This window comes from Vigna angularis, chromosome 10, assembly GCF_016808095.1.
Source record: "Vigna angularis cultivar LongXiaoDou No.4 chromosome 10, ASM1680809v1, whole genome shotgun sequence".
Classification (NCBI taxonomy): domain Eukaryota; kingdom Viridiplantae; phylum Streptophyta; class Magnoliopsida; order Fabales; family Fabaceae; genus Vigna; species Vigna angularis.
The window spans coordinates 3,982,078-3,994,608 of NC_068979.1; the positions used below are offsets into that span (position 1 = coordinate 3,982,078).

The following is a 12,531-nucleotide window of genomic DNA, read 5'->3' on the forward strand; positions in this document are numbered from 1 at the left end:
GAGTTTAAATGATGAGATGGTCTTTTTGTGCTAAATGTAGGTGAAACTTGAAGGCAGTAGTTGGTCATTTCCTCTTCAAATTGTAAGAGAGGACACAATCTCACTTGTCTTGAGGATGAATGATGGTACTATCAAACTTTTGAGAACTGAAATTCGAGGATATGAAGAGGGATCCCGTTTTATTGTGGTTTTCCGCCTTGGATCATCTGATGGTCCTATCAGGTACAGATATGCAAGTTTAGATTGGCCTACCCTTTACTTGTAAGCACGACTAGCATTCTTATCTAGTTCATATCACAAGTGGTGAATGATTTGGATATGGTTTGCCAGTACAAGGTAATAATAATGAAAGTATGTATAGGATCATTCCTACACACAGATTTTCAGCTTGCTCCTTTTTGTTATTACGTGTCATATCTAATTTTTATTATAACTAGTCATAATTATCATATGGCTTTTGGAATTCATGTGAGGTAGTGTCTTATTTGCACTGCTGCAATTACTTGTCAGTTTTATGTTGTGTTATTTAGATTGACTCCTTGAAATTAATCTGAAAGGAGAAGGCATATGAATGACTTCTATAATATATTTCTTAAGAGGGAGAAAATGTTTTTTTTTTCCTAATATTTGCTTCTGTAATGAGGAAAATGGACAAGAAAATTTGTGTACAGGTTCTTTCAGAGGGTTGTGATGCAAAATGTAAATGTAATTAATGAAGTACTAAAGTTACATTCTCTTTTCTTCATCATTAGGTGGGGAATCTTGTAGCTTGAGTGCCATGTTAAAGACCTTATTTTACTCAATGTAAAACTCAACAATATCAAGTCCATTAAGAACTGACATTCGCAACAACTTCACTCTATCAAATATTAACTAGATGGTAGTCTTTTCCATTACATTGACAACTTTATTCGCTATAAGTATTTTCTATACTGCCCCTTAATCAATCCTATAGGTATTCTTTTCTGCAGCCAAAATGTTGATAAAAATGATTGTTATAACTTACTGACAAGGAAAGAGAATCCAACCAAAGGACTAGTATAATTAGTGGTAGAGTCTAATGGCTTGAGTACCATACTATGCTCCTTCTACTGAATGTGAGGCTCATAACAAACAGTTATGCATCAATTATAATCTTTAGCAGTAAGTATATAAAGAAAAAACACCCCATCCTGAAAAAACCACCACCTCCAACCAGATAACTTATTAGGGATAGAAACAAATTAGTTTATACTAGGTTTCACATGATAGATTCAGTGTCTTTCCATTATTTCTGTGTAAATATGACACTGAAGCTTGTATGACTGTATTTCTTTGGGAGAGAAACTGACTTTATCTTAAACAGGATTGAGAACAGAACGCCAAACAAGGCACTTAGCATTCGGCAGTCTGGATTTGGTGAAGATGCTTGGATTCAGTTGCAACCTCATTCGGCAAAGAACTTCTCTTGGGATGATCCATATGGCAATAAGTTTTTAGATGCTAAACTTAGAGATGGTGATAGCAATGCAATTTGGAAACTTGATTTGGAAAGAAGTGGATCATCTTCGGTAGAATTTGGGTTGCAATTCCATGTGATAGATAGGGGAGATATAATAATTGCAAAGTTTACCAATGATAGGATGCCGAGCTCAAGTTCAAATGAAGAGATTAGAGGCCCGGTGACTTCTGGTAAAGGGGGAGTTTCTGGTGCTCAGGATGAGATGCAGAGCAGTGTTACTCCCTTTGAGCTCTTAATAGAGTTAGGGGTGGTTGGAATTTCTTTGGTGGACCATAGACCGAAGGAGCTCTCCTATTTATACTTAGAAAGAGTGTCCTTAACATATTCAACTGGCTACGATGGTGGAAAGACAAGCAGGTAACAGCCTTATCATTTTAAGATGCATATCCAAATGAAGCATGTATCCAAAGAGCATGTTTTGGTAAATAAAAAAATAAAAAAGTTACTTTAAATGTCTATTCTGTAGAAAAGAGATGACAATTTTTTGATTTGATAATACTTTTGATTTTTTTTCTTAGGACATGATGACGGTTTTTGTGTGGGACATTTTCTCTCTCTTTTCCTACATGCCTTTAATGTCTACCATTAATTTCTCTTGAACCCTGTTTAATAGGTTCCTAGTTTGTTGACCTATGTGAGTGTACTGGTTGCTTCATTTTATGCCTGCATCAAATAACTCGTAAATATAGTTTGTTGGTTTTTTTCACCTCAGTATTAAGTGAAATGTGTTGACATGCAGTCCATATAACAGTACAAGTTATCCCTCTCTTATGCAACTGTTATGCTATACATGCATTTCAAATCTACCTGTCCATCAGTGCGTGCATATGCCACCATCTCAAAAATCAATCAAAAAATTCATAATCTAGTGTGAAATATAGAGGCCAAACTTTGGACAATGACCTTTTTATCACTCCAAGCTCATTAGTTAGAATAGTCTCTTTCAGTTTGAAAGTTATATATGTTACTTTCAGTTGTAGAGTTGATTAGGTGTAACCAACTCCAGCACTCTATATACAGGTGTTTACATAATACAAGTTATTAAATAGATTACTGATTACACATCAAAATACTATATGATGGTTTAGTCCCACATCAATTAGACATGTGGTTTAAATAGAGCTTATGAAGTTTGAACAATTGTTATTTTACTAGTTCATTTCGTAAAGTTAGGCATATCTGAAGCCCGAATTCTAAGATAGTATTAGATTCTATCTTAGACTTATTCTTGGGCCACTTTGCATTTGCACGCTCTAGGTTATGAATCCTAGGAGTGAGGAAGTGTGTTGGGAAACTGCCTTAGTTGCAGTCTCTTGGGTCCCACATTAGATACATGGTTTAAATAGAGCTTATAAAACTTGAGAAGTCCTCACCTTACAATCCAATCTTGAAGGGTTGAGTGAAGTTCTAAGTCCAATGTTTAAGAATATACATTCCCTAGAAATTATGCACGCTGTATTTTCAGCATTCTAAATTGATATTTAGACGTTTTTTACAGGTTCAAGCTCATATTTGGTTATTTGCAACTGGACAACCAGCTCCCTCTAACATTGATGCCTGTGCTCTTGGCGCCAGAACAGACCTCTGATGTGCAACACCCAGTATTCAAGATGACAATCACCATACAGAATGAGAATAAAGATGGAATTCAAGTTTACCCATATGTTTATATACGAGTATGCTATGTTTTGATCTTATGATACTGCAGTTTTCTTTTGATAAAATTTCAAATACTTAAATTTTATTATTTATGATCTCTTTAAATTTGATGGACGCCCTAGGTAACGGACAAGTGCTGGAGGCTTGAGATTCATGAACCTATTATTTGGGCTATCATGGACTTCTACAACAATTTACAGCTAGATCGCTTACCTAAAAGGTCAAGTGTCACTGAGGTTGATCCAGAGATACGATTTGAGTAATACTCTTTCTCTTTACTTTTTCAATATATAGCTTTAGTTTTGTTCATATTTTTTCGAACATTATAGCTCGATCGCTTTTATTGGGCTTTCAATGTTCTACATATAGTCAATTATATGTACCAATGCATTACCAGATGACATAAATACATAAACTAGATGGTCTTATATGGAGCATGTTTGATATGTGGTGGCTTTGAGTTCAAAATCCTTGCCATATTAATTTTCCTGGTGAAGTTATATTATATGTGTATGTGATGATGAGTGTGTTTAATAATTTTTTGTGTTTAATACTTATTAAAAATACGTTTAAGGTGAACAATGAGAAAAGCCCCTTACAATGTGTATAATCTCTTATTAAATTTTGGAGGATTTTCTCTCTCGCCCAGTTGAATGCACTCTACTTTCTTCCTTTATCCCTGGGAGTAAACAACTGAAAATATGGCTGCAACTTAGCTTGATTGGGGAATCAGGGAGTGTTAAAAGAAAACTAATTTGGAGGGTATAAAATTTTACTGTTAGGCTTTTGGATTACATATCTTATTGCTGATTCCTAGGTAAGTAGAATTACTCAAATACAGCCAAAGTCTTCTGTTGTGCTCTGCTTATGCGAAATTTGTTCAATGAAGAATGATCAGTTTACCCAGATAATTACACGTTACTGTCTTGTGATTTTGTTTGAGAAAATGTGATTTAATTATGTGATCCTATTAATTTTGCAGCCTAATAGATGTTTCAGAAGTAAGGTTGAAGTTTTCACTGGAGACTGCTCCAGGGCAAAGACCTCATGGGGTCCTGGGCATATGGAGTCCTATACTTTCAGCTGTTGGAAATGCCTTCAAGATCCAGGTGAGCTATTTGATTATACACATAGACACACACAAAGATGGAATTACAATCAAATTCAATAAAGATATGTTGTATATCATCCTTTTGTTTTTAAATTCTATGACATTATGTTGCCCTAATCATACTTTTGATAGTATTGCGGACTTGGATGAATTAAGTTTCATGTATCTGACAGGTTGTTGCAATCGTATTTGTGTTTTTATCAGCCATTTGGCTTTATATATGATGCGTACTTTTTTATTCTGATACCTCAACCATGTATTTTTCTATTGTCCCTAAATATTTAGTTTCTTTTTATATGTATTAGAAGAACTCCAACATTAGTGGGCTAGAAACAAACAAATTGGTCTAAGAAAGGGGACCATAAGTCTGGAGGGTACTTTTTTCAATGAACAAGCCACTTGAGCTGAAAGTACACTTTTAGTTTTGATCTAGTCCCCCCACTTAGTTTATATTCCTTTTATTTTCTTTATTTTTTATACATTTAAAATTTTCTGTAAATGATTAATAGGTGGAGTGTGATATGTCAATCTAATTGGGATTGCAATCTATATAGTCACGCTTTAGCATTCTTAGTTTTCACTAAAAAAAAAGGCTGGAAGCACACTGACTCACTCTCCCACATTCTTGTACATGACCTGCATATAAATTATAATAAAAGTGTTTAGAACGCTACAATTAGAAGGAGGATAGAGTATCTTTCAAAACATGAAAAGCAAGGTAGAACAAAGAAGCATGAATATAACAAGATTGTAAGCAAGGAAGGATGTCAAGTCTGCTTACATGCTTGAAATTATTCCTGATTCCAAAGAGAAGCATTTTAATTTTCTGTGTTGTAAGGATTGGGTATTGTTTGCTAGTTATTTGTACCATTGTGAATGCTAACTGCACGTGGACTATAGAATTTTCGAGATTTGTTACGTTTTCCCTTACCATAATGGCATTATTTTGACGAAAAAAATGTTGTGACCATTTTCTTAAAATAACTAGGTTATTAACATTGTGACCTATTATTTTAGGTGCATCTAAGGAGGGTGATGCACAAAGACAGATTCATGAGGAAAAGTTCAATTGTTTCAGCTATTGGGAATCGTATTTGGAGAGATTTGATTCATAATCCTTTACATTTAATATTTTCGGTGGATGTACTAGGTATGACAAGCTCAACATTGGCATCTCTTAGCAGAGGCTTTGCTGAGCTATCCACGGATGGGCAATTTCTACAATTACGTGCAAAGCAGGTGATACTTAATTCTTGATTCTCCAGACAAATTTATGAGACCCTTTCATTTGTGTCTCTTTGATACTAGTTTTATTTTCCTAGAATGTATCCTATTTTTTTCCTAATTATTCTGAAAATTATTGATTCAACCTCTGATAAAAATATATATCTGTTATGTTTTATCTCTTGAACACAGGTAAGATCAAGGAGAATCACTGGGGTTGGGGATGGGATCATTCAGGGAACGGAAGCTCTTGCCCAAGGTGTTGCCTTTGGTGTCTCCGGTGTAGTGAGAAAGCCTGTGGAGAGTGCTCGAGAGAATGGTCTCCTAGGATTGGCTCATGGGCTTGGACGTGCCTTTTTAGGTTTCATTGTGCAACCAGTAAGCGGTGCCCTCGATTTTTTTTCTTTGACTGTTGATGGAATTGGTGCTAGTTGTTCCAAATGCTTTGAGGTTTTCAACAGCAAGATTGCATTGCAAAGAATTAGAAATCCTCGGGCTGTACATTCTGATGGGATACTAAGAGAATATTGTGAGAGACAAGCTATGGGGCAGGTATGTTAATTAAACGCATCTCCACAAGTACACTTAAAGATTTAAAGTGGTATTTTTTTCCTGCAAGAAGGGGGGAAACAAGAAACATATTTTCATTTGTCCCCGTCAATTTTATTGTCTAGATAGATACTTTGGGCTCATCTAAACTAATTGCAGAAGTTATATTTGTAGTGTACTCTCAAATTTAGGAGAAATGATATGATTGCATTATTATGATATACTTTAGATTTATATATATATATATATATATATATATATATATATATATATATATATATATATATATATATATATATATATAGCCTGCTGACTATTTTGGGAAATAGGGACAGCTTATTTTAGGGGACAAATCCATGTGATTATAGGATTGCTTCTAAATAGAAAAGCCTAGTGTTAATAGCGAGATACAGTAGCGGTAAAGAATAAAAAGACAGCAAGACTAATGCAAAACTTTCTAAATGCATCCCTCAAGTGATGAATAAAATATTCTCCATTTTCGGCTTAGACATAATTCTTTCGAAGCTAATATTGTTCAGTTGCTTGGTGAGTATATCTACAAGTTGATTTTAAATGGATACATATGGGAGAAAATTCAGCCTCTAACTAGTTTTTCTTTGATAAAATGTTTGTCCAGCTTGATATATTTAGTTGTATCATACCACACCTGATTGTGGGCTATACTAATTGTAGATACGCAATATAACTTAATAGGTTCTTCCCACCTTATCTTCAAATCTTTCAATATAATTTAGCCATGAAAGCTCATATATTTCTCATGCAATGCTTGGAATTCTTCTTCACCGCCACAATTTGTTTTCCTTCTTGTGAGCACTAGGTTTCCACCAAGGAAGATGTGATATTCAGTAGTTGACCTTCTATTCACAACCAACACAACATAATCAACATTCAAATGTGGACTTACAAACCGATTTTGTGAGGTTGAGTTAGGCTTAAACTCTAATCTTAACGTGGTACCAAAGTCATGTGTTAGAGTTTATCCTAACGAAAATTATTGTTTATTGGGTTAGTTGTTCCATCCGCTATCGGACCACCTATTAATGCTTACTCCCACACATGAGATGTATGCCTCAGTGTGAGGGAGATGTGTTGGAGATTCCACATTAACTAGAGATAAGACGAATTTATAGTATATAAGTGGGTGCAAATCTTTCCTTACAAACTGATTTTGTAGGATTGAGTTAGGTTAAAATTCACTTCTTAACATAGTATCAAAGTCATGGATTTGAGCCTATCTTGCGAGGTTTGTTGTTTGTTGAGCCTATTGTGCCACCCACTATTAGAAAATTTGTTATTTGTTGGGCTTACCCATGAATGTTTAGTTTATGCTCGAGATGTATATTTCTTAGCGTGAGCAGAGTGTGTTGGAAGTCTCACTTTGACTAGTGATAAAGTCATTTTACACTTTATAAGTGGGTGCAAACCTACAAACTAGTTTTGTGAGCTTGAGTTAGACTTAAAATCCACTTCTTAATATTCTCTAACTATATGTAACTTCATCCAATAGTAAAAACCATTCTAAGGATGGGGATTTCTATTTGGTGCTAATAATTATTTGATAGAATGGGTATGAGTCATAATTTTATTTTAGATTGCTTGGAAAAATGAGTATTTGTAGTCACTTGAAAAATTTGCTTATGATGTGCAACCTAGGAAGGTTTCTGAATGCTTATAACGTGTAATACCTTATTCATGTTTTCATTTCTCCATTTATTTGTTGGGTCCAGATGGTGCTTTACCTTGGAGAGGCAAGTCGACAATTTGGATGTACTGAGATTTTCAAGGAACCTTCAAAGTTTGCTTTGTCTGATTATTATGAAGAGCATTTTACCGTGCCCCATCAAAAAATTGTTTTGGTAACCAATAAACGAGTTATGCTTCTGCAGGTTAGTCCAAAATCACGTCATAGGGATTTAGGGATTGTGGATTATGCAAGCTTAGCCATTGAGATTAGGGTTATGTTTCTCTTATAGAAAATAACTCACTTGTCTTTTCTGTTTCTGTCTAGTGTCTTGCTCCTGACAAGATGGATAAAAGACCTTGCAAGATTATTTGGGATGTACCCTGGGATGAGTTGATGGCACTGGAGCTGGCTAAAGCAGGCAGTTCCCAACCTTCCCTCTTGATCCTCCATCTGAAACATTTCCGGAGATCTGAAAATTTTGTGCGAGTAATAAAATGCAATAGTGTGGAAATGTTTGAAGGAAGAGAACCCCAAGCTGTTAAGATATGTTCAGTTGTGCGCAAAACATGGAAGGCATATCAGTCTAACATGAAAAGCTTGATTCTAAAGGTAAGTGTTCATAGTCTGGTTCCATTTCTGGAAATGGAACAGAGTTTTAATAGAATTTCACTTCTAGGTTCCTTCAAGTCAGAGACAAGTGCACTTTTCCTGGACTGAAGTGGATAGCAGAGAATCACGGACCTCTAATAGTAAGGCCATTATTAGTTCTAGAGATATTTCATCAAACAGTACAGAATCTGATGACAGGCGATTTGTGAGACACAACATTAATTTTTCGAAGATCTGGAGCAGCGAACAAGAATACAATGGTCGATGTTCATTGTGCAGCAGAAAACAGGTCCTTTACTGACTCAGTTCGTGCTAATGTTGCTTGAGCACTAGGGCATGTAGTTGTTAAGCTGAATTGAAGGAATTAAATGTAACATGCATTTTATGTTCTCAGATTTCACGAGATGGAAGCATATGTAGCATTTGGAGGCCTGTGTGTCCTGATGGGTAATTATCATTCTTCTCTACATTTGTTTGATAATGGAATTAGTTAAATCTTCTCTACAAGCTAACTTAGCATTTGGAGCTCAAACTAGGCTTTTATTTGTTTAAAAAAATCAAATTTAAATTTTTAACTTGCCTTATTTTTAAAATATGAAAGCTTGAACTCATCTTGTTTAGCTTTTTTATGGGTTGATGACTCGTTTCCCGTCATCAAATATATTATATAAAGTTTTTCAAGTTTATTAACTTAGTGTTTAACCATGAACATTCTCATGTAGAAGATAAAGTAAAAATATAATGAAAAGGACGATAAGGGAATATTAAAAACGTTATAGTTTGGCAATGTAATTGTTTATATAAAATTATAATATACCAAGCACGCCCTTTTCATATCTAAATTTAGCATTTTCATTACCCCACCCCTTTCCTTCATTGTTTGTGTGCATGTTGACTTATTTTCCTTAATTTGTCTTGATATTAGTTTAATTAATATATTTTCCTATTGCTTGAACGTATGGGTTATTTTTGTGCAAATCCTGGGAATCTTATAGGTTGGGCTTGCATTATCTGTTCAAAACTAATTTGTTTAAACAATTATCAGTTGGTATATGCTTTCCATTTAAAGTTTGATGCATATTCCTATCATTTCACCTATCTTATATGCACGATATTTGTATCTTAGCATGAAAGTGGTCCTACCAGAATTGGTTGTACATAGTAAGTTATCTTTACATTCTGAATTTTCTGAAAAGATTAGTACTGTTCATGGCCAATGCTATATTCCAATTTGATTTGGCATGACCTAGTTAGGTTCACCACTTCCTAAACATTAAGAAAGGTGAGGGATGTACTCTGCAATTTCTGTAGACTATGTTCATCCACTTTGGAGTTGCTGAAAACATGAATTATTTTGATCAACACAATTGGAAAGATGACAATTGTTTTCTTGCATTGATGAAATGCGCTCTTGGTCCCTTGTTTATTTGAATTAATTAAACTTGAAAGGGCATGCCTTTATGCCATAGATACTGTACATGTTTATAATGTCAAATTACTTTTCCAGATATATATATATTGGGGATATTGCTCGTGTTAGTCCCCACCCTCCAAATGTGGCTGCTGTCTACCGCAAGATTGATGGATTTTTTGCTCTCCCGATGGGATATGACCTGGTAAGGTTAAAACCAAGTTAGCCTGTTACGACATTCAAATGATAGCAAATTAAGTTTAATAGGTCATTTGAGAAGAAGATTAATGTTTTTGTTATTCCAACCATTAGAAAATGAATGTAAATATTAGGCAAAGATTCATTGACAGTTATTTTCTTCAGTTTACGGTACCATGCTATTGTTTGTGTCAAAATGATTGTAAATATCAAACATCTACCACACAATAGATATAGATTGATTGTACACCCCTTCTCCTAGAAGGGTGCATCATTACCATCTTAAAAAATGAGTTTAGACCTAACTTCACAAGGTGAGATTTACATATATTTATATACTATTATTTGATATGTGGGATCTCTAATTATTTCTAAGAAATCCCTAAATTAAGGGAATGGGACTAAGATTTATTTGCTAGATTTCGTCCTGATTTGGAGTCTTTATTTTAGGAGATTTATTTTCTTTCATTAGGATTACATTTGCCTTTAAATACCCATATATAGTTATTTTTGGTATTAAGGAAAAATAATTCCACAATTATTGCTTACTACCTATCATGATTCTCACATGTTAGCAAAGCTCTAAGTTTTTCCAATAGCTCTGGTCTCGCGGCCTTCATTTCTACTATGCAGAGTCAGTGGTGAGGTTTATATGCCTTATATAGTATAATTTGGCTATATCAACGAGTGAGATTTCCAACAAATCCATTTGTGTCAAGGACTGAACGTTTCGAGCATGGGAGTAAATATTTATGAATGGTCCTACAGTGGGTACAAATCCAACTATGATAAGTTTTCAAAGTTTTCATACAATCTTTAGAAGTGGATTTTAAACCCTCATAGAATTGGCTTATAATATGATATTTGCAAGTACTTATACTATAATTTGTTCTAAACTGTAGTTAATGTAGAATTCTCAGCACACATGATCCCATTCAGCATAATGAGAGAAAACATATCGAAATAGACAAACACTTCATTAAGAAAAAAAGTTAGAAGGTCCAGTATGCATGACATACATTCCCGCTAGGTGGTTGATGTGTTTACAAAGGACTTTATTGCTCACACTTCCACAATCTCAAGCAATTTGGAAAGCGGAAATCTGTTCCTCATCTAGATGGGAGTGTTGAAATAAGGATGTAAATATTGTATATTTACTGAACAATAAATATTGATTGATTGTATACTAAATATAGACGTGTTTGTAAGAAATTCCTAAAATTAAGGGATTGGGAGTTTTTTTTGGTAGATTTACTCTTGATTATGAGTTTTTATTTCGGAAGATTTATGCCCTATATCATCAGAATGTTTTGACAACATGTGCAGGTGTGGCGAAACTGCTCGGAAGATTATGTTGCTCCGGTATCAATTTGGCAGCCACGGGCTCCAGAGGGATTTGTGGCTCCTGGATGTGTTGCCGTTGCTGGTTATTCGGAACCAGAGGCTGATCTTGTGTACTGTGTGGCTGAGTCATTGACTGAAGAAACAGAATTTGAAGATTTGAAGGTTTGGTCTGCATCTGACTCATATCCGTGGTCCTGTCATATCTATCAAGTACAGAGTGATGCTTTGCATTTTGTTGCGCTACGACAAAGCAAGGATGAATGCGACTGGAAGCCGAAGAGAATTCGCGATGACCCTCACTATCAGTTGCAAACACCATAATCTTAAATGTTTTAATCTCCTTTGAAAGAAGGTAGTAAGGTAACGTAAGTTGGAACATTATTGTTGGATGCGTCTTTATTACTACCTTTCCAACATTCAATGGTGACGGCTGCCTACGCTCTGTTGCTCGGCTCTTCACTAATATTTCATGGTTTTCACAATCTAAACAAGGACTGGCCACAGGGCTCTATTACAAAGATTCGCCTATTTCTGATGTCATTCCATTATATTCTGATAGCTCAATTCCCTGAACCTAAACTCTCTCTACAACAACTTGTGTATAACCTTTTTTTTTTGTTGAATTCATTCTTAGCATCTTTTTAACTTTACAAAAATCTGTATAATTTTAGTTATGTTTCTCTTTCCATCTTAATGAAGTACCCACAATAAAAGCATAAAATTTAATTAAATCATTTATTTTTACAAGTGCTCACGTTTGCTATAATTTTAATATAAATTTTAATGATAATTTTTTTATTTTAATAATCATTATAATTATTATTTTTTAATTTTTTTATTATTATAAGAAAAAAGAAGACATATATTTCTACTGGAATTAGCTACATTTGATTAATCAGGAGCAACAAGCTACCTAGGACTTGAATTTGTCGAAAATCTAAATTCCTTTATTTGTGCAATGATGGTTATCCAATGGCAGGTAAATATAAATCTTATATAGAAAAACCCATTAAGGATCTCGTGTCACTATAATCCTATTATTGTGCATAAACCATTATTTTCTCTGAGCAACGAAGTACTTTAGCTACATCTATTGTCTACGTCCCGCCTGCTTAGATTCTAATAGTAGCATGACCATTGTAAACAAAATGACATGCCCTAATCCATTAGAATTAGATTATGAATCGTTGGAAATAATCTATGAATCAAAGTCTTAAAAT

The 12,531-nt window shown here is 34.4% G+C and overlaps 1 protein-coding gene across 2 annotated transcripts in view; it reads left to right on the forward strand.

Moving 5' to 3' along the window:
- Nucleotides 1–12,042, forward strand: part of LOC108335034 (uncharacterized) — a 65,012-nt gene extending 52,970 nt beyond the window's left edge. For both annotated transcript variants that reach the window (XM_017570951.2, XM_052869765.1), the window contains 13 exons: nt 41–222; nt 1,346–1,858; nt 3,000–3,177; nt 3,283–3,419; nt 4,143–4,269; nt 5,289–5,510; nt 5,688–6,047; nt 7,793–7,951; nt 8,074–8,358; nt 8,426–8,647; nt 8,753–8,805; nt 9,866–9,974; nt 11,294–12,042. In XM_017570951.2, the coding sequence (XP_017426440.2) occupies nt 41–222; nt 1,346–1,858; nt 3,000–3,177; nt 3,283–3,419; nt 4,143–4,269; nt 5,289–5,510; nt 5,688–6,047; nt 7,793–7,951; nt 8,074–8,358; nt 8,426–8,647; nt 8,753–8,805; nt 9,866–9,974; nt 11,294–11,632 (2,886 nt within the window). In that variant the 3' untranslated portion in view covers nt 11,633–12,042. The remainder of the gene's footprint in view (nt 1–40; nt 223–1,345; nt 1,859–2,999; nt 3,178–3,282; nt 3,420–4,142; nt 4,270–5,288; nt 5,511–5,687; nt 6,048–7,792; nt 7,952–8,073; nt 8,359–8,425; nt 8,648–8,752; nt 8,806–9,865; nt 9,975–11,293) is intronic.
- Nucleotides 12,043–12,531: the final 489 nt, after the last annotated feature.